Here is a 21,369-nt window from a genome sequence, read left to right on the forward strand (position 1 = left end):
ATGTTGTCCCAAAAAAGGGAGGAGTAACTGTTGTCAGAAATGATAAGGATGAAATGATCGCTACAAGAACAGTAACGGGACATCGAATGTGCATCGACTACCAAAAACTGAATGCAGCAACTCAGAAACATCATTTTCCTTTGCCCTTCTGATAACACCGTATTTTGACAACCTTTATGGATCGTTTTGAAATACTTTTTCTATGTTTTTTATTGCTTTCAAGTACTTTTATTATGTTTTTCTACTATTTGTAGTTTCAAGACTATTTTCAGGAAACTTAGGGAAAAACTTAACAAAATGGATAGAAGACCAGATTTTCAGCTCAGAGTCAAATCGTCAGAAGTTTACCCTCGACTGAAGGCTTTCTCACCTTCTGATCCAGCTCAAATTTGGAGATCTCAAAGATGGAAGTATCAGCTTTCCAGCACACTTTACAGCTTGGCAATCCAACGGTTCAATCAAAAGATACGCGAAGAGCAAGATGTTCCGTAAACCAGCCGGCAAGCATTTCCACCCGCAGCCAACAGCTATTTCACCACGGTCAGAGGCTTCCCGACCACGACCAACCATCCATTCCCCGCGGCCACGCACATCCCGACCGCGGCAAGCCAACTCTGAACTCGAAGGCTCATTTCTGAAGCCCATATCATTTTCTCAGCCTCAATTCCGGAATCCTAGACACCAGAGAGCATTGGAGACTGTAAATACATATCATTTATGTCGTTTTTATGGAGAGAAGAAGAGAGACGAAATACTTTAGAAGAAATTTTACTTTAAGCATTTGTTTTTAGGTTTAGGGAGAGAAATCTATCTCTTGAACCCTTGTTCTTTCTTTTCCATTTTCGACTATTGCTTTACTTTTTAATACTAAGTTTTTGATTTTGTTCATCATGTCTGAGTAGTTTTTTTGTTGGATCTAAGGGATTTTTGATGGGGATACATATATTTGATGAAGATTCCATGGGCTATTGATCAGAATTTAATTCCAAACCACCACACAAGAGGACTTCGCAGCCACAACAAATCAATTCGAGAAGTTTTAAAGGAACAAGGATTCTACAAGGACCACAACCCTTATTCAACTTACAATGTCCATGGAGATATCCATGGTCCTCTCTTTGATGAAGATATGTCGTCTGTCTCCTAAACCGAGATTGATGATATGCTTCAAGAGCTCAATGAATCTATGGATGACGGGTATTGGGTAGCTTGTGAAGTAGATGGAGAACGCTCCATCAAGTTTATTAAAAAAAGTCCATCAAATGAAATTCCTTTGGATCATCACGTCATGGAAGCCAGCCATCAAGAAAAAGGAGAACATATTTCTATCCTTAGTGAAGATCTCGTCTCCACCGATTCGTTCAAGTGTTTTGGAGATGACAAACAAGATCATAAGTCACTTCCTCTTGATGAACCAAAGCCTTTTTCTCCTTCAGCTCCTCACCATCTTGACTGTGAGACAGACCACATGAAAGATGAGACACTAATGGTGACATCAAAACCACCATTGGAGGCGCTTTCTAAGACGAAGGATCCCGAGAAGTTTGACGCCTCACTCTCAATCAAGAGAGTGAAATTTCGTGATTCTCTTTGTGATACTGGACCTGATGTGAATCTCATACCAAAGACCATTTCAGAGAATATAGGTATTTTGATTTTTCATCCTTTTAAGATTTACATTCAATATGGAGGTTTTTCTGGTGCAGCTCGACTCGGTTTCAAACCCGAATTGCCTTTTCAAGGGGAAGTTTGTCTTGTTTCTACTAATTTCCATGTTATGGAGATGAGAAAGGATGGAACAAAACCCTTGACATTTGATACTTCGTTCCTGGCATCTGTTGAAACACTCATCGACGACCCGAATCAATGTATGAGTCTCACAAAGATCGACAAGAAAACCTCACATCCGGCGATTCCTACAAGGAACTCTCATTGTCTGATAACAGGCGGCGTAGATGATCCAATATTTGACCCTGGAGGAACTACAAAAGATGTTGGATACGTTCTAGAAAAAGAGCACCCAAAGAAAACGCCGGATTTACAAGCTTGACGAACATATGTACTTAATTGAAGCAAGAGTGAAGCTTAAATACACCTTATGTACACCTTCAACTACTGCTCATATGAAAGGTGATGGAGACTTAATTGAAGCAAGAGTGAAGCTTAAATGGCTCTCAAGACTCTTTTCCGAAGACTCTCCACAAGGAAAAAGAATTGGAGACAAGAAGCAAGAGGATCTGGACATCTCTCCTCGGACATTCGGCACCGCGGTCGCGAGTGCGCTATCAGCAGCTAACCTATGTTTCTCCGCGGTCGCGACACTTGCACCTGCGGCCAAATCACCTTTCACCACGGTCGTGACACTTACACCCGCGGCCAATGCTCTTTTTACCAGTTCTCCAACAATTCAAGCCATGGCGACACCTCTCTAACCAAACTGTCCTCACTTTGGATGCTTAACCATCTCCACCACTTCAGATCATAAACAATCATCTGTCCTTGTATCTTGCAACATGGTTTAATGTCATGAAGTGAGAGAGACCTTATTCACCTCATCATACAAGTATCTAAGACGTTCTCCTATCACAAGTGGTGTTGAAGACTCATACCTCAAAGGAGCTCCAAGACTGATTTTTGGTCCTGGAGGAGACTACCATCTCAAACCTAAGGATAAAATTTCCAATTCTGAATGGATTTATAAGGATATACAAAGGAAAGACAAGGAAAAGCAAAGGGGGCTTGTCCCAAGACATTGCCTTTTAAGGACTAAGCCAGTCTCTTCACCAAGTCGAGCTAAACGACTTAAAACAGAAGTGCTTAATGGGAGGCAACCCATTTAGGTATTTTTCTTTAGGATTTTTCTTTCTTTTTCTATTGATCTTTTTCTCTTTCTTAGTTTCAGGTGTTTCTTATAAAACAAAAAAGCCAAAAAAATTAAAAAAACAAAAAAAAACAAAAAAAAACAAAAAAGAAGGATAGTCCCTGACTGCTCGGCCCAGCAGGAACCAAGGAGAAGCAGGAACATACCGCATTCTAAGCCCCCGCGGTCGCAGGCGTTCTGACTGCGGGAAACACCACTTCGACCGCGGCTGCGTCTTTCTGACCGCGGCTGAGCACCGGTTTGCCGTGGTCGCGTGACTCCTGACCGCGGCAGATGGTCGTTCAGATGATACCCGACCCCAAACCACCCACTTCACCTCAGTCCACCTCACCAAGCCCCACTCCACCTCATTCATCACTTCCCACCACCTTCCATCACCACCTATCACCTTCTCAAACCTCTTCGAATGAATCCGGTCTATCTCTACCAGCATCTGGGATCTAGATAAGTTCTCTTTGGTCTTACCAATTCGATTATCTATGCATTTTTCTCATCCAATCTCGACTTGTTTCACACTAAGGACAGTGTGATTTAAGTCTGGGGGAGGATTTCATCCCTTTCTTACCATTTTATTTTCATGAGTCTTGCATTATCTACACTTTTTACATTTTCCTTAAAGTTTTTCAAAATCGATTTTCAAAACAAAATACGTTTTAAAGGGAATGGTGAACATGTATCAATGATAGTTGACTGTGTGCTTTTAGACTGTTCCTAGTGACATGTTCATTCATGAGTTAGGACTAGACTAGGCGGTAGTTAAGCACATTTGAAACGAAGTACCCCAGATGAATTTGAATGATTTTGATTTAGATGAAGGAATACACTAGCTCTGTTTTATTTGGACTTAATTTGGACTTAATTCTCTCATTGAAGCATTAGACCAGGGAAACAAATCATACATTCAGGACTCTTTTATCTTTTTACCACTCTTTGTTGATCCTGAATGGCTAGTTCATCTTTAGCTAGTTCCCCACCTTAACCAAGCTTCTTTCAAACCACATGCACTCTTGTTTTCTATTGTCTTATATGCAAATATGTGTAAAAACGTTGGAGAGAAAGAGGAACGACGCAGTTTTCAGTCACCAAAGACAGAGACCTGCGATTTGCCGGAAAACTTCCCGGAAGGATTCAACACAAGAAGAAGCTCAGTTTGCCTTAAAAAAATCTCAAATTTTGGTACAATCTCGTCCTCTATTCTCTTTCTCTAAAATATGTATCCCCTTTCCTAAAAAAAAAAAAAATCCGAAAATAGGAAAAGAAAGGAGATAAAAGCCTTAGAGAGTCTAGAGAGGTCGAATTTTAAGTCCAAAGGCAACTGAAGTTTGATTTGTGGAGTTTTGGAGACCATTTTATGATTCCCGGAAAAAATCTAAGTCTGGGGGAATAGCTGTTCACAACAAAGGAGGAAGGATTATGCAACAACATTTGACAAGAAGAAGTGACTGAAAATTGTGGTCATCAACAGGTCCTTATATATCTCTCTTGCGGTTTTGTATATTATCTTGCATCCTCCTGATTCATCAGGTAACCCGAAATACTTTAACTCCACCACTTAAACAGCCCTTTAATGCCAAATTCCGTCTACCCTGGATGATGTATTTGATGAGAAATCACTATTACACTTAATGAATGTAGAGAGCAAGTTGACCGGAATAAAAATTTAGATTATTTAAATTTTGCATGACAGAAAAGTGGACTAGTATCTTTTGTGTCTTGGTGAGAATTTTCTAGACTACATTGTGGATTGATGCACGATCTTTGGTCCTAGTTTAGGAGTTCATGGCTCTGAGATTTGTGCATTTCCTATTTTTCTTTTCACCTAACCAGTTTAGACTTTTGCTTTGTTTGAGGACAAACAAAGGTTTAAGTCTGGGAGAGTTGATAACACCGTATTTTGACCACTTTTATAGATTATTTTGAAATAATTTTTCTATATTTTTTATTGCTTTCAAGTACTTTTATTACGTTTTTTTAGTATTTGTAGTTCTAAGACTCTTTTTAGGAAACTTAGGGAAAAGCTTAACAAAATGGATAGAAGACCAGATTTTCAGCTCAGAGTCAAACCGTCAGAATTTCACCCTCGATTGAAGGCCTTCTCACCGTCTGATCTAGCTCAAATTTGGAGATCTCAAAGATGGAAGTATTAGCTTTCCAGCAAACTGTACAGCTTGGCAATCCAACGGTTCAATCAAAAGATACACGAAGAGCAAGATGTCCCTTAAACCAGCCGGCAACCATTTCCACCCACGGCCAACAGTCATTTCATCACGGTCAGAGGCTTCCCGACCGCGGCCAACCATCCATTCCCCGCGGCCACGTACATCCCGACCACGGCCAGCCAACTCCGAACTCGAAGGCCCATTTCTGAAGCCCATTATGAGTATTACTGCCACATCCTTCTCCATGTAGATACCAAATAAAATATTGCAGCATGAACCCTCTATTTAGTAAATGCGTCCACACGGTTTAGGTTAGTGTATACCTTGTATTCTTACATTTCAAACATGGACAAAACATCTTCCCGCTTTCTTTGGTTCTCTCCATATTTGTGGCTTGATACATGAATATTTCTAACCTGTTCTTGAATTCATCTGTCAACGGCTCTTCTGAATCTTTATGCATATACATTCAACTTGTTAGCTCGTATATTGACATCTCCATATAAACTCAAAAAAAAACTTTCTCTCTCTCTCTATTGCTTAGACAATATAAGAGACGGTCTTATGCCACATGTAGCCACGTGAATGGGAAAACCTTTTTATATTATTATTTCTTTTTTTTTTAAAGAAACTCATTCAATTCGATTTTCCAGCAATTGACATCCCAATATATCAGATTTTTAAACACAGTCTCTAAACTAAAAAAAAACACTATAATAAGGTTTAAGAGACCCAAATGTGTCTCTGGGATGCTGATACTCTTATGTTTGAATGATGATGTTGTGAATAAAAGAAGAAATGAAGATGTATTTATAACAAAATTTCAGGCATTACGACGCTTTTACGCCGACTATTTACAAAATTACGACGCTTTTACGTCGATTGTGCGATAAAATATTTCAATGACATTGGGTAGGTGAACATGTTTAAATTGTTTTTCAATTACCTTTTTGTTAAATGTAAAATGTCGTAATGATACATCGGAACACGTTCGTCGTAAATTCATCGTAAAGTTACGACGATTTTACGACGCATTACGATGAAAATCTGTTATCGATGTATAATCGTCGTATAATTTACGACGCTTTACGATGATTTTTTTTTACGACGTGTTGTTTTTTCGTCGTAAAGTCGTCGTAAAACCGTTGTTTATTTACGACGATTTTGAAACAGTCGTAACAAACCGTTGGAAAACGATTGTTTTCTTGTAGTGGGGGGAATTAACACTCTCACTTGCACCAACGTTCACATTATCTTGCTTAAGAGTATCTTCTTTCTCTGAATTTGTCTGCAATTTATTGTGACAAATAGTGGATGAATATACAAATAACAACACCACTGCTATGATTTAGTTACATTTTTCAACAAATTCTGGAAATTGGAAACAACAAGTATTTAAAACATAAGTAAATAAGCTCACACAATACATAACACTATTAAACATGTTTGAATTCAAGTGACAACATTAGTCTGAAGTGTTCCTAGCTTTCGATGATCTTGTTCGCGTGTAACGATTTTGTATAGCCTGAGGGTTTTTGGTACTAACCCCTTCACGCTTCTTGGATCCAGTGTCCTGCTGCTAGTTCGGCTCTACATTGTCTTTAACCTCTTCGTCAGTGTGCTTAGCCGTCCCTGTTGTCAACTCCTCTACTGCATGCTCTACTACTTCTACCTTATCGCTGAGAAGTTTGATCTGCTTTTCACAGCTACCAAGACCACTCAGCAACTTGGTTAAGAAGCTTTTGAATCATTGGTCGAAGTGTGCTTTCATAGTATCGGCAACTCCGACCCCTTGATCACCAACGAAAGAGGTGGCAGATGCAGATGCTATGCAGGTTTTCTTCTGGCTTGATTCATCTGAGGGAAAGCTCCTTTTTTTCTGCTTCTGCCTTGAACAACGTGTGAACCCAGAACACCTTCAGAGGCCAGTGCTGTTTTGAAAACTTGAATTGTGGGTCATGGATTGCATTGACAACCTTGACAATTTTCGGATGATGTTGCTCATCATCCCAAACTGGAAACATATCCGCCAAGTCCTTAGCCACGCAGCACTATATGTGAGCCAAGAAAAACACAATTGAAATATTGAAGTCTGTTTGGAAGTCTACTTATGAATTCTATCAATGAAGTCTACTACTGAAATGAATTCTTATATAGAAGTCTAATGCGGAACAAGACTTCTAAATGAGAATGAATAATACATGTTTTAGCATGTTGGCTTTGACGTTCTTTCGTCCTCTTGACCCTTTGTATGACAGAAGAGGGTTTGGATCATTTGGCAATGGCTCGCCAAATTCAGCAGCAAAATCCGGAAGAGCATAGTATACCCATACTTGAAGAGCTTGCACAAATCCTTCTATATGAATATTTTTGCTGAGATCTTTCTCCTTGACAGACTTTATCAGATGCTTAAAAGCAATTCTTCCCCATGGGAACTCCTTAAAACCCTCAAGATCTACCACTAGTCTGGCATGGTTAGCATTTTTCGGTGAGATTGTTTCCGTTGCCACTATGAAACCAGCGTAGATCCCAAGATATCTCAAACGCAGCCTATCATCCCGAGACCATGATGAACAGTTGGAACAAGCTTCAATTATTTCAAATGTGCTTGGCCCCAACTCCATATTGACCCCCATTTGCTCCCAGAATACCCGCATGTCATCGGAAATCTCAAGATCAGCTAGAGCCAAGTCATTCACGTACCCGCAGTTGAGTCTAGTGATTTCCTCAAACTCATGCAATGAAAACCTCACTGGAGTGGTAACAATCAGGCTCTATAGCTCGTACCTCTAATTGCAAACTATCTGAAAGGTGAGCATGTGGTGCACCAGCCTAGACGCCCAACCAAAATCCAAGTCGTGGAACTTTAAAAAAACACCCAACAGTGACTCATAAATATCGGCCCATCCATCCTCTCGCAGGGCTTGCCGTAGTGAAGGAACCAGACTATAATCACCAGCATAATAGCTGATGCTTTTGTCTGGGAGTGGTTCACCGCCTTTAGTGTACAATCTTTGCGGAAATTCAAAGGCCTCCATTATCTAACACAGTATTCTACATCAACGGTAAAAGAGCTTTAGTCAGAAAACAGATTATAACAAACGGTTTGAAACTTTAAACGAATGAAGTCTACTATTTGCAAATCGAAGTCTACTTTTTCACAATGAAGTCTACTTTGTTGAATTTGAAGTCTACTCTGACCTCGAGAGGTCTACTAAAGGCAACTGAAGCAATCAATACATCAAAAATACAATATATGAAGTCTACTAAAAGCAATCAATCAAAATGGAATCTACAAAGCAAATAGTGGTTACCGGCGTGATTAGATAAAGCCGGCGTCGACAAAATGCAACCAGATCTGCAAAAAAAAAACTATGTACTCTCACCCGCCGGACAAAATACAAGAAAATGGAAGAATATAAAGAACAGCTATGTATATAGCTTCAAAAGGAAATCTACTTACCGTTGTGAAGCAGGAAATGACGTTACAGTCAAGCGGGGAAAGCAGATCTGCCAAAAAAAGAAACCCTAATTTCAGATCTGGACATTGGTGGTAACGAACACGGAATGGTGATGAACACAGAGGAATAGGGAAGCATGGAGGTGAAGTTCGAGGAAGAAAACATGCCTGGAAAGGGTTATCTGCAGTGGAGAGGAGTAAATCGGCAGCGGCGTTGAAGAGAAACAGAAATCGCCTTCGTTTTATTTCACAGGAAATTTTCGACGGTTTGTTTTTTAACAGAATCTGTAAAATTTCTTTATATAGTCTGGGTAATTCTGTTCTTTTTTTTTTTGAAAGAATGTAAAATTATATTCAACTCCAAAAAAACATCGTTTTTACATCAGTGATGCTACTTTTACGAAAAAGAGAACAATATTAAGAGTTGCAAGAGTTAAATAAAAACAGAGCTCTTCTCATCTAGTTGCGAATCAGACTTGAAGAGTATTGTCGAATTTCCGGTCACCTAAATCCTGAATGGTTTGAATCCTGCAGCGAACCAGCTTGTCAACGAAGTGAGTCAGAGCTTGAGCAGAACGAGGAGTATCACCATGTCTGTGACAATTTTGTTCTCGCGAGATACTATGGATAGTCGCTTGAAAAACATATCGAGGCAAAAACAGAGTATCATGTTCTGTATTTGCATCGACAAGTTGCTAAATAATGTCGTCCCAGGAGATTGTAAATCTTCTTTGCATCAGTTCCTTAGTTAATTTGGTCCATACTTCCTCCGAGTAAGAACATGAGAAGAAGAGATGGTTCCGACATTCCATAGCTGAACTGCAGAGAATACGGACAGAGCTTGCTCCTGCGTTCCACACCTGCATGCGATCACCTGTCGATAGCCGAATCTGAATCGCCAACCAAGAGAAAATCGTGAATTTAGGGGTGGAATGTTTAAACCATATGCCTAAGTGCCAAAAGTGCTGAGCAGATTCACGTCGAATAAGCTGCCAAGTGCATTTCGATGAGAAACTATCCCTGAATAAACCATTCTTCCTCTTCCAAAGGGCAATGTCTGAAGAGTCGTGCTGTAAATGCGATATACGAACAGACAACACTTGCTTGATTTCATTCAAAACGTCATTCCTGTGACGTCGCCTTCGTCGACGAACTAGAGAAGTAATGGTGGCATTCAGAAGAATACCCATATCTATCACTCCTCCTGGCCCCGTTAAATCAAATAGCCTCCCCATCTCAGACCAAACGTCATACCAGAAAAACGTTCCTTCTCCACTCTGAATGTCCATCTTATGAGACGTACACGCAAGTGATCGATATTTGAGGATTTTCCTCCACATCCATGAGCCAGCCTTCGTATCAGATTCTACAGACCATAGAGTACCTTGTCGAATAAGATAAGTTTGAATCCATTTCACCCATAAGGAAGGATAAGCTGAGATGATTCTCCAAATCAGTTTCAAACGGTATTGACATCTTTAAGTCACCTAAGCCCCAACCCTCCTTCAGCTATTGGTTGACATAAATCCTCCTAAGCCATCTTTGCTTTCCTTGGATTCAGCTCTGGAATAGACCAAAGAAAAGCTGAACATATTCGATCAATCTCGTGTATACACTCACTCGGGAGCCTGAAAGCTGCGAGCCAAAAATTAACTATACTATGCAAAACTGAACGCACCAGTTGCAGACGACCCGCAATCGATAGAGCAAGCGCTGTCCACGAGCCGATTCTACTGCAAATCTTTTCCAAAAGCGGCTGATAATCGGATTTAGTCATTTGCTTTGAGAGCAAAAGTAATCCCAAATATCAAACAGGTAGCTCACCAGGTTGGAAATGAAACTTGTTACTTATATCAGCGCGAACTACCTCAGTCACTCTTGTAAGATAAATTGCCGACTTCTCCATGCTAATTCTAAGACCAGACATCTTCCCAAACTCCTCAAACACCTTAAGAATACCCTCCACCGATCTAACTTTCCCATCTGTGAGTACCATGATGTCGTCCGCAAAGCTTAGATGAGTAAGACCTATATTCTAACACTTCGGATGGTAGCCAGTACAGTGATTGGCAGCTGCTTTATCCAACATTTTTGAGAGAAAATTCATACTGATCACAAATAGATATGGGGATAACGAGCAGCCTTGTCGTAACCCTCGATTACTGCAAACAAACCCAGCCAACTCTCAATTCACCTGAACCGAGAAAGACGGAGTGGTGATACAAAGCGAGATCCAATGGATAAAAACATCAGGGAAATTCATGGCTCTTAGAGCATTGAGAATAAACGGCCACTGAACCTAGTCGAAAGCCTTCGAGATATCAATCTTAATGGCGGATCGAGCTGAGATCGTATCCTTATGATAATCTTTGACTAGTTCTGTAGCTAGAAGAAGATTTTCAATGAGAAGACGAACCTGAATAACAGCAGATTGATTCATTGAAATAAACTTTGGGAGTATTCTCTTCAGTCTATTTGCAATAATCTTCGATATAACCTTATAGATGACATTACAGCAGGAAATTAGGCGATAGTCCTTCATTACCACTGCAGAAGTTTTCTTTGGGATCAAGGCTAAAGTATTAGAATTTATTCCTTTCGGAAGAAACCCTTTCTGGAAGAATGACTGTAATGCAATGATGAATTTTTTGCCAACAATTGGCCACAATGCCTTATAAAACTCTGCAGTATACCCATCTGGACCTGAAGACTTATTACTAGGCATAACGAACAAGACTCTTGTAATTTCTTCTTCAGAGACTGAACACACTAATGAGCTTCTCTCATCATCTATGCATCGGCACCCAGAAGATCCCCCAATCCCTCAATTGTTACTCCTTCAAAATCGGTTGGAATATGCTGCAGAAAATCTCGGAAATATCCCTCTGCTTCAGCTTTGATTTCATCATTCGTTGTAACCACAACCCCATTCCGACATTTTATTTCCCTGATTGAGTTCTGTGCTGCGCAAGTCACTACATCCTTTATGAAAAGTTCTATTGTTTCCATCACCAACTTTAAGCTAATGGATCTTGGACCTCTGTTTAAGAAAGCTCTCCTCCAGCCTTGATATAAAGTCCCACCGTTGATACGCAGTCTTCTCCTCTTCGATGAGTTCCACCGATGGAGATACAGCATTAGCTTCCTGCTTCTCACATAATGTTTTGAATGCTTTTTTCGTCTTCTTCGTCAAATTCCCCATTCTATTCTTTGCCAGAGAGCGAATTAAGGGTTTGAGAGCCTTGAGCTTTTTTGAGAATCTAAACATTGAGGATGTGGATAGAAAAATAGGCTGAGTATTATTCCAGAACTCCTCCACCATCGGTTTAAACTCAACTAGCTCCACTATTGCATTCACAAATTTGAAAGTTCGCTTTCCTTCAGACTGAACCGTATCTAAGTGCACACGGCATTTCAGGTGATCAGAACAGCCACAAGATTCAAAAACACTATATGATTGAGGATAAACCTGAGTCCAGCTCGTATTCTTGAGAACCCTGTCTAACTTCTTTGATACCAAACCCTCATCTCTTTTACTACACCAAGTTAAAACTGGACCATGAAAAGCCAAGTCTTCCAAGTGACAGTCTCGAACCACACTCTGAAAGTCCCTCATACCCGCCGAGAGAGAAGGAGAGTGATCATAACCTAAGTGCTCCTCCATCTCAAGAATCTCATTATAATCGCCCAAACATATCCATGGCTTTGAACGAATTATCGGAGAGTTATGATGAGCCCTGATATCATTCCATAACTCTCGCCTTTCTTCCATAAAATTTGAAGTGTAAATGAATGAGCAGAAAAACTCCTCATCTCTGTCGTTCAGCTTCACAGACACTGTGATCATCTGACCACTCTTAAAGAATATAGTGGCCCTCACTCTGGGACTCCAAACCACCCAGATACGACCAAGACGATTAAATTTGTAATTTGAGGTTAGAGACCAATCTTGAACAATCGATGTAACTATCCTCTCTGCTTGACCTTCCTGAACTCTTGTTTCCAATAACCCCCCAAACTGAAAATCGTTATTCTGAATCCAGTTTCTGATGACAGAATGTTTACTTGATTTGTTTAAGCCGCGAACATTCCATACGAATCCTGACATATGATTAATTTTGAGCCTTTGGACCCCTTCTGCTCGAAGTACTAGATTTTAAATCTCTAGCACTCAAAGCGATCGAGTCACCCAAAGGTTTATTATTGGCTTTAGAAGGGCAAGGCAGAGGAGGTCTGATTGGACCCTCTTGCTTCTCCTTTTGTTTCTTGGAAACTTGTTTCTGATTCAAGATTTCCTCACGTTCATCCAAGGTAGCGTTTCTTTCTCAGGTTTGTCAATACCCATATCAAAATCATCTGTTTCGATATCTTCATCTCCTGTGTCTGAAGCTGCAAGAATGAGAAAGCGCAAAGATGACACTGAGATATTTTCATCTCGACCACTAGATTTTTGACCACTTTTGCCAACTCGTTTCAGAGAGACCCACTCTCCTTCTTCAATGTGATTAATTTCCTTCTGAGCTGGGACTTCAGGTGTGGAAACTGTCGCTTCCGAAGCTCTTTGCTCAATAAGTTTCTCAGGATTGTCAGCCTGAGCGGATTGAGTCGTCATAGAATTTGCAACAACCAAAGAATTCACCTCTCCTCCGGACTTCTCTGTTGGCAAAGACGGCGGTGTAATATCCACGTTTCGCTTAAGAATCACCTTCGGACCACCATGTAGCATACAATCTGACAACACATGTCCCCATTTTTTACAATGATTACATCACGGAGGAAGCCATGGATATTCAAATTCCACAAAAAGAGTCAATCCCCTTCTCATAAGTGAATCGATACTCTGTAGGCAACTCCTTCGTTAGATCAGCTTTGACGAAAACCTTCGCCTCATCAAAACTTTTACATATCTCTGTATCCGGATGAAGCCTTATTGGCTTACCCACTGCACTAGCCAGAAAACTCAATCCTCTGTTATGAAACATTTTATGCGGAACATTCTTTAGAGTGATCCACAACGGCATAGTTTTAATTGCTGGTTGAGCTTCCTCTACAACTGGAGACCATTTGGACACGATCATGGGAACATTAGCAATGTTCCACATACCTCGACGAATGACTCTGTTGCGCACTGATTCATCCCGTATCTCAAACTTCATTGTACGCTCATCAACCACAAAGATATGAACCTTTGCGTTCTTATTCCCCACTGGCCAACTTTTGTTTACAATCACATGGACTTTCGCCACATGTGGAGCAGGAGCTAGAAATTTTCCAAATAGGATCTCATCCCACAAGGGAACCAAACCTTCCAAAACGTCATCAGTAATTTCCACAGAAGGAGCACCCTCAACGATCGAAACTGATAGGTCGTATTTCAACAAACCCGATTTTATTCTGAACAATAGATGAGTACAGCGCCTTCGAAGGAAGATTTGAGATCGATGGATTCAAACTCTCCACGCCCTTCGAAGCGTCCACTCCCGAAACCTCTCCATCGCTACCTAACTGCTGGTCACAAAGAACCGGAGTCTCCATTCCGAGGATTCGCCGGAGGAGGAGGCAGAGAGCCCCCCGATGCCGCCATCCTTCCGGCCGAAGGAAGAGAAACGATGAAACCCTAGTCGCCTTTGAATTCGCCTTGCCACGTCACAATGAACAAAATCCTGACTTTTATTCTAGTTAGGATTTATATACATGTGAGTTATAATTACTTAACTTATGAATACAATTACAAAATAATTTTTTTTCTAATTTTCAAATTAAAATTTCTGATTTAATTACATAGTATATACTTTGTAAGAAGTCTACTATTAGATTAGGACATCCGTTTTTTGTTTGGTCATACAGGATTCTATGGTCTTTTTACTACTTCTTTAGGTTATTTTTACTAAATGTTATATTAGGAGACTACTTTTGTATTCAGAGTCAAGTTTTATGTTACTTTTAGCAAAAATCCCAACTTTAAATCATAAGAAAGAAAAAAAAAACAACCTAACCTGAACTATATTTCTCAAACTTTTCTTATATATTTATTAGTTTTTTTTAAATAAGAAAATTAAATAATAGATAAGTTCATATACACATATCAGGTCCGGTATGGAGACAAGGCAGGCTAGACAGGTTGGGCGAATGTTTAGGCTACCGCTTAGTTTACTTTTCTTATGAGCATTGCCGTGCTCAGAGTTATGAGAGCTTATGATGATTATTACAAATTCGGCGTAGCCAAAAAATATGAAAAAAAAACTTAAAACGCTAAAACTACTATTGTCTGTATCTAAGTAATATATTTTTTTAAAAATTTCAAAAATATTTACAAAATATATTATAATTTAATCATAAATACATCTTTTTATGATTAACATTTTTATATAACTCTAAACGAATAGTAATTCAATAAACTCAATTATTATTTTTTAAGTTTACAATTTATCACCATTAAACAATTAAAAATGGATAGATAACTTAAAATCTATATTTTTGAAATTTCTTAAACATCTATTAATTTGAAACAGTGGGGATATACAAAATATCATACCAATTATTATTCAGAAAAAGGGAAAAGATCTTGAACTCATGACATGTAGCTAAACTTTAAATGATATTTTAACCAGTACATTGTTGAAAATTTAGGTTTTAGAGACCACCCACTTCACTTCATTCCACCTCACCAAGCCCCACTCCACCTCATTCATCACTTCCCACCACCTTCCATCACCACCTATCACCTTCTAAAACCTCTTCGAATGAATCCGGTCTATCTCTACCAGCATCCGGGATCTAGATAAGTTCTCTTTGGTCTTACCAATTCGATTATCTATGCATTTTTCTCATCCAATCTCGACTTGTTTCACACTAAGGACAGTGTGATGTAAGTCTGGGGGAGGATTTTATCCCTTTCTTACCATTTTATTTTCATGAGTCTTGCATTATCTACACTTTTTACATTTTCCTTAAAGTTTTTCAAAATCGATTTTCAAAACAAAATACGTTTTAAAGGGAATGGTGAACATGTATCAATGATAGTTGACTGTGTGCTTTTAGATTGTTCCTAGTGACATGCTCATTCATGATTTAGGACTAGACTAGGCGGTAGTTAAGCACATTTGAAACGAAGTACCCCAGATGAATTTGAATGATTTTGATTTAGATGAAGGAATACACTAGCTCTGTTTTATTTGGACTTAATGTGGACTTAATTCTTTCTTTGAAGCATTAGACCAGGGAAACAAATCATACATTCAGGACTCTTTTATCTTTTTACCACTCTTTGTTGATCCTGAATGGCTAGTTCATCTTTAGCTAGTTCCCCACCTTAACCAAGCCTCTTTCAAACCACATGCACTCTTGTTTTCTATTGTCTTATATGCAAATATGTGTAAAAACGTTGGAGAGAAAGAGGAACGACGCAGTTTTCAGTCACCAAAGACAGAGACCTGCGATTTGGATCAGCGTATGTCAGGGAAGACCTAAAACTTCCCGGAAGGATTCAACACATGAAGAAGCTCAGTTTGCCTTAACAAATTCTCAAATTTTGGTAAAATCTCGTCCTCTATTCTCTTTCTCTAAAATATGCATCCCCTTTCCTAAAAAAAAAAAAAAATCCGAAAATAGGAAAAGAAAGGAGATAAAAGCCTAGAGAGTCGAGAGAGGTCGAATTTTAAGTCCAAAGGCAACTGGAGTTTGATTTGTGGAGTTTTGGAGACCATTTTATGATTCCCGGAAAAAATCTAAGTCTAGGGGAATAGCTGTTCACAACAAAGGAGGAAGGATTACGCAACAACATTTGACAAGAAGAAGTGACTGAAAATTGTGGTCATCAACAGATCCTTATATATCTCTCTTGCGGTTTTGTATATTATCTTGCATCCTCCTGATTCATCAGGTAACCCGAAATACTTTAACTCCACCACTTAAACAGCCCTTTAATGCCAAACTCCATCTACCCTGGATGACGTATTTGATGAGAAATCACTATTACACTTAATGAATGTAGAGAGCTAGTTGACCGGAATAAAAATTTAGATTATTAAAATTTTGCATGACAGAAAAGTGGACTAGTATCTTTTGTGTCTTGGTGAGAATTTTCTAGACTACATTGTGGATTGATGCACGATCTTTGGTCCTGGTTTAGGAGTTCATGTCTCTGAGATTTGTGCATTTCCTATTTTTCTTTTCACCTAATCAGTTTAGACTTATGCTTTGTTTGAGGACAAACAAAGGTTTAAGTCTGGGGGAGTTGATAACACCGTATTTTGACCACTTTTATGGATCATTTTGAAATAATTTTTCTATATTTTTTATTCTTTCAAGTACTTTTATTACGTTTTTTTTTAGTATTTGTAGTTCTAAGACTCTTTTCAGGAAACTTAGGGAAAAGCTTAACAAAATGGATAGACGACCAGATTTTCAGCTCAGAGTCAAACCGTCAGAATTTCACCCTCGATTGAAGGCCTTCTCACCGTCTGATCCAGCTCAAATTTGGATATCTCAAAGATGGAAGTATTAGCTTTCCAGCACACTTTACAGCTTGGCAATCCAACGGTTCAATCAAAAGATACACGAAGAGCAAGATGTCCCGTAAACCAGCCGGCAACCATTTCCACCCACGGCCAACAGTCATTTCATCACGGTCAGAGGCTTCCCGACCGCGGCCAACCATCCATTCCCCGCGGCCACGCACATCCCGACCACGGCCAGCCAACTCCGAACTCGAAGGCCCATTTCTGAAGCCCATTATGAGTATTACTGCCACATCCTTCTCCATGTAGATACCAAATAAAATATTGCAGCATGAACCCTCTATTTAGTAAATGCGTCCACACGGTTTAGGTTAGTGTATACCTTGTATTCTTACATTTCAAACATGGACAAAACATCTTCCCGCTTTCTTTGGTTCTCTCCATATTTTTGGCTTGATACATGAATATTTATAACCTGTTCTTGAATTCATCTGTCAACGGCTCTTCTGAATCTTTATGCATATACATTCAACTTGTTAGCTCGTATATTGACATCTCCATATAAACTCAAAAAAAACTTTCTCTCTCTCTATTGCTTAGACAAGGTCTTATGCCACATGTAGCCACGTGAATAGGCAAACCTTTTTATATTATTATTTCGTTTTTTTTTTAAAGAAACTCATTCAATTCGGGTTTCCAGCAACTGACATCCCAATATATCGGATTTTTAAACACAGTCTCTAAACTAAAAAAAAACACTATAATAAGGTTTAAGAGACCCAAATGTGTCTCTGGGATGCTGATGCTCTTATGTTTGAATGATGATGTTGTGAATGAAAGAAGAAATGAAGATGTATTTATAACAAAATTTCAGGCATTACGACGCTTTTACACCGACTATTTACAAAATTACGACGCTTTTACGTCGATTGTGCGATAAAATATTTCAACGACATTGGGTAGGTGAACATGTTTAAATTTTTTTTCAATTACCTTTTTGTTAAATGTAAAACGTCGTAATGATACATTGGAACACGTTCGTCGTAAATTCATCGTAAAGTTACGACGATTTTACGATGCATTACGATGAAAACCCGTTATCGATGTATAATCGTCGTATAATTTACGACGCTTTACGACGATTTTTTTTTTTACGACGCTTTACGACGATTTTTTTTTTACGACGTGTTGTTTTTTCGTCGTAAAGTCGTCGTAAAACAGTTGTTTATTTACGACGATTTTGAAACAGTCGTAACAAACCGTTGGAAAACGATTGTTTTCTTGTACTGGGGGGAATTAACACTCTCACTTGCACCAACGTTCACATTATCTTGCTTAAGAGTATCTTCTTTCTCTGAATTTGTCTGCAATTTATTGTGACAAATAGTGGATGAATATACAAATAACAACACCACTGCTATGATTTAGTTACATGTTTCAACAAATTCTGGAAATTGGAAACAACAAGTATTTAAAACATAAGTAAATAAGCTCACACAATACATAACACTATTAAACATGTTTGAATTCAAGTGACAACATTAGTCTGAAGTGTTCCTAGCTTTCGATGATCTTGTTCGCGTGTAACGATTTTGTATAGCCTGAGGGTTTTTGGTACTAACCCCTTCACGCTTCTTGGATCCAGTGTCCTGCTGCTAGCTCGGCTCTACATTGTCTTTAACCTCTTCGTCAGTGTGCTTAGCCGTCCCTGTTGTCAACTCCTCTACTGCGTGCTCTACTGCTTCTACCTTATCGCTGAGAAGTTTGATCTGCTTTTCACAGCTACCAAGACCACTCAACAACTTGGTTAAGAAGCTTTTGAATCATTGGTCGAAGTATGCTTTCATAGTAGCGGCAACTCCGACCCCTTGATTACCAACGAAAGAGGCGGCAGATGCAGATGCTATGCAGGTTTTCTTCTGGCTTGATTCATCTGAGGGAAAGCTCCTTTTTTTCTGCTTCTGCCTTGAACAACGTGTGAACCCAGAACACCTTCCAGAGGCCAGTGCTGTTTTGAAAACTTGAATTGTGGGTCATGGATTGCATTGACAACCTTGAAAATTTTCGGATGATGTTGCTCATCATCCCAAACTGGAAACATATCCGCCAAGTCCTTAGCCACGCAGCACTATATGTGAGCCAAGAAAAACACAATTCAAACATTGAAGTCTGTTTGGAAGTCTACTTATGAATTCTATCACTGAAGTCTACTACTGAAATGAATTCTTATATAGAAGTCTAATGTGGAACAAGACTTCTAAATGAGAATGAATAATACATGTTTTAGCATGTTGGCTTTGACGTTCTTTCGTCCTCTTGATCCTTTGTATGACAGAAGAGGGTTTGGATCATTTGGCAATGGCTCGCCAAATTCAGCAGCAAAATCCGGAAGAGCATAGTATACCCATACTTGAAGAGCTTGCACAAATCCTTCTATATTAATATTTTTGCTGAGATCTTTCTCCTTGACAGACTTTATCAGATGCTTAAAAGCAATTCTTCCCCATGGGAACTCCTTAAAACCCTCAAGATCTACCACTAGTCTGGCATGGTTAGCATTTTTTGGTGAGATTGTTTCCGTTGCCACTATGAAACCAGCGTAGATCCCAAGATATCTCAACCGCAGCCTATCATCCCGAGACCATGATGAGCAGTTGGAACAAGCTTCAATTATTTCAAATGTGCTTGGCCCCAACTCCATATTGACCCCCATTTGCTCCCGAAATACCCGCATGTCATCGGAAATCTCAAGATCAGCTAGAGCCAAGTCATTCACGTACCCGCAGTTGAGTCCGGTGATTTCCTCAAACTCATGCAATGAAAACCTCACTGGAGTGGTAACAATCAGGCTCTGTAGCTCGTACCTCTGATTGCAAACTATCTGAAAGGTGAGCATGTGGTGCACCAGCCTAGACGCCCAACCAAAATCCAAGTCGTGGAACTTTAATAAGACACCCAACAGTGACTCATAAATATCGGCCCATCCATCCTCTCGTAGAGCTTGCCGTAGTGAAGGAACCAGCCTATAATCACCAGCATAATAGCTGATGCTTTTGTCTGGGAGTGGTTCACCGCCTTTAGTGTACAATCTTTGCGGAAATTCAGAGGCCTCCATTATCTAACACAGTATTCTACATCAACGGTAAAAGAGCTTTAGTCAGAAAACTGATTATAACAAACGGTTTGAAACTTTAAACGAATGAAGTCTACTATTTGCAAATCGAAGTCTACTTTTTCACAATGAAGTCTACTTTGTTGAATTTGAAGTCTACTCTGACCTCGAGAGGTCTACTAAAGGCAACTGAAGCAATCAATACATCAAAAATACAGTATATGAAGTCTACTAAAAGAAATCAATCAAAATGGAATCTACAAAGCAAATAGTGGTTACCAGCGTGATTAGATAAAGTCGGCGTCGACAAAATGCAGCCAGCTCTGCAAAAAAAAAACTATGTACTCTCACCCGTCGGACAAAATTACAAGAAAATAGAAGAATATAAAGAACAGCTATGTATATAGCTTCAAAAGGAAATCTACTTACCGTTTTGAAGCAGGAAATGACGTTACAGTCAGGCGGGGAAAGCAGCTCTGCCAAAAAAAGAAACCCTAATTTCAGATCTGGACATTGGTGGTAACGAACATGGAATGGTGATGAACACGGAGGAATAGAGAAGCATGGAGGTAAAGTTCGAGGAAGAAAACATGCCTGGAAAGAGTTATCGGCAGTGGTGAGGAGTAAATTGGCAGCGGCGTTGAAGAGAAACAGAAATCGCCTTCGTTTTTTTTCACAGGAAATTTTTGACGGTTTTTTTTTTTAACAGAATCTGTAAAATTTCTTTATAGAGTCTGGGTAATTCTGTTCTTTTTTTTTTGAAAGAATGTAAAATTATATTCAACTCCAAAAAAACATCGTTTTTACATCAGTGATGCTACTTTTACGAAAAAGAGAACAATATTAAGAGTTGCAAGAGTTAAACAAAAACAGAGCTCTTCTCATCTAGTTGCGAACCAGACTTGAAGAGTATTGTCGAATTTCCGGTCACCTAAATCCTGAATGGTTTGAATCCTGCAGCGAACCAGCTTGTCAACGAAGTGAGTCAGAGCTTGAGCAGAACGAGGAGTATCACCATGTCTGTGACAATTTTGTTCTCGCCAGATACTATGGATAGTCGCTTGAAAAACATATCGAGGCAAAAATGATGTGGTGTTGTGGTGAGGGTGTCAAGTTTTACCCTAATTGAAATCAATAGGCGCAAGTGCACAGCTGATCGATTGTAGTACTTAGGGATAGAATCCACAGGGAAGGAGGATCTTTTCCTGCAAAAAGCCTTTGAAATAAGTTAAAGTAAGGAAGTTTAGAACAAAAACGGTTTTGTGGGGGTTTGGTAGTGTGTTTAAAATGTAAAAACG

General features: G+C 39.3%; 1 protein-coding gene across 1 annotated transcript; it reads right to left on the reverse strand.

The window, feature by feature from the left end:
• Nucleotides 1-18,614: 18,614 nt before the first annotated feature.
• Nucleotides 18,615-20,074, reverse strand: LOC18014526. Its single transcript, XM_024154579.1, has 3 exons — nucleotides 19,238-20,074; nucleotides 18,981-19,087; nucleotides 18,615-18,741 (listed from the first exon to the last, which is right to left on the reverse strand). The coding sequence occupies exons 1-3, from the start codon at nucleotides 20,072-20,074 to the stop codon at nucleotides 18,615-18,617; spliced, it is 1,071 nt and encodes a 356-aa protein (XP_024010347.1).
• Between the last annotated feature and the right edge of the window lie 1,295 nt (nucleotides 20,075-21,369).

The sequence above is a fragment of the Eutrema salsugineum genome, unplaced genomic scaffold (assembly GCF_000478725.1).
Source record: "Eutrema salsugineum unplaced genomic scaffold, Eutsalg1_0 scaffold_3, whole genome shotgun sequence".
Lineage (NCBI taxonomy): Eukaryota > Viridiplantae > Streptophyta > Magnoliopsida > Brassicales > Brassicaceae > Eutrema > Eutrema salsugineum.

Excerpts from the sequence above, each read along its gene's own strand:
- LOC18014526 (XM_024154579.1), bottom strand. The coding sequence starts at position 20,074 with ATGGAGGCCTCTGAATTTCCGCAAAGATTGTACACTAAAGGCGGTGAA. Across the intron at positions 19,088-19,237 it reads AAGCCAACATGCTAAAACAT|TGCTGCGTGGCTAAGGACTT; the intron begins GTATTATTCATT and ends GCTCACATATAG. Across the intron at positions 18,742-18,980 it reads ATCCATGACCCACAATTCAA|CTGTGAAAAGCAGATCAAAC; the intron begins GTTTTCAAAACA and ends TGGTCTTGGTAG.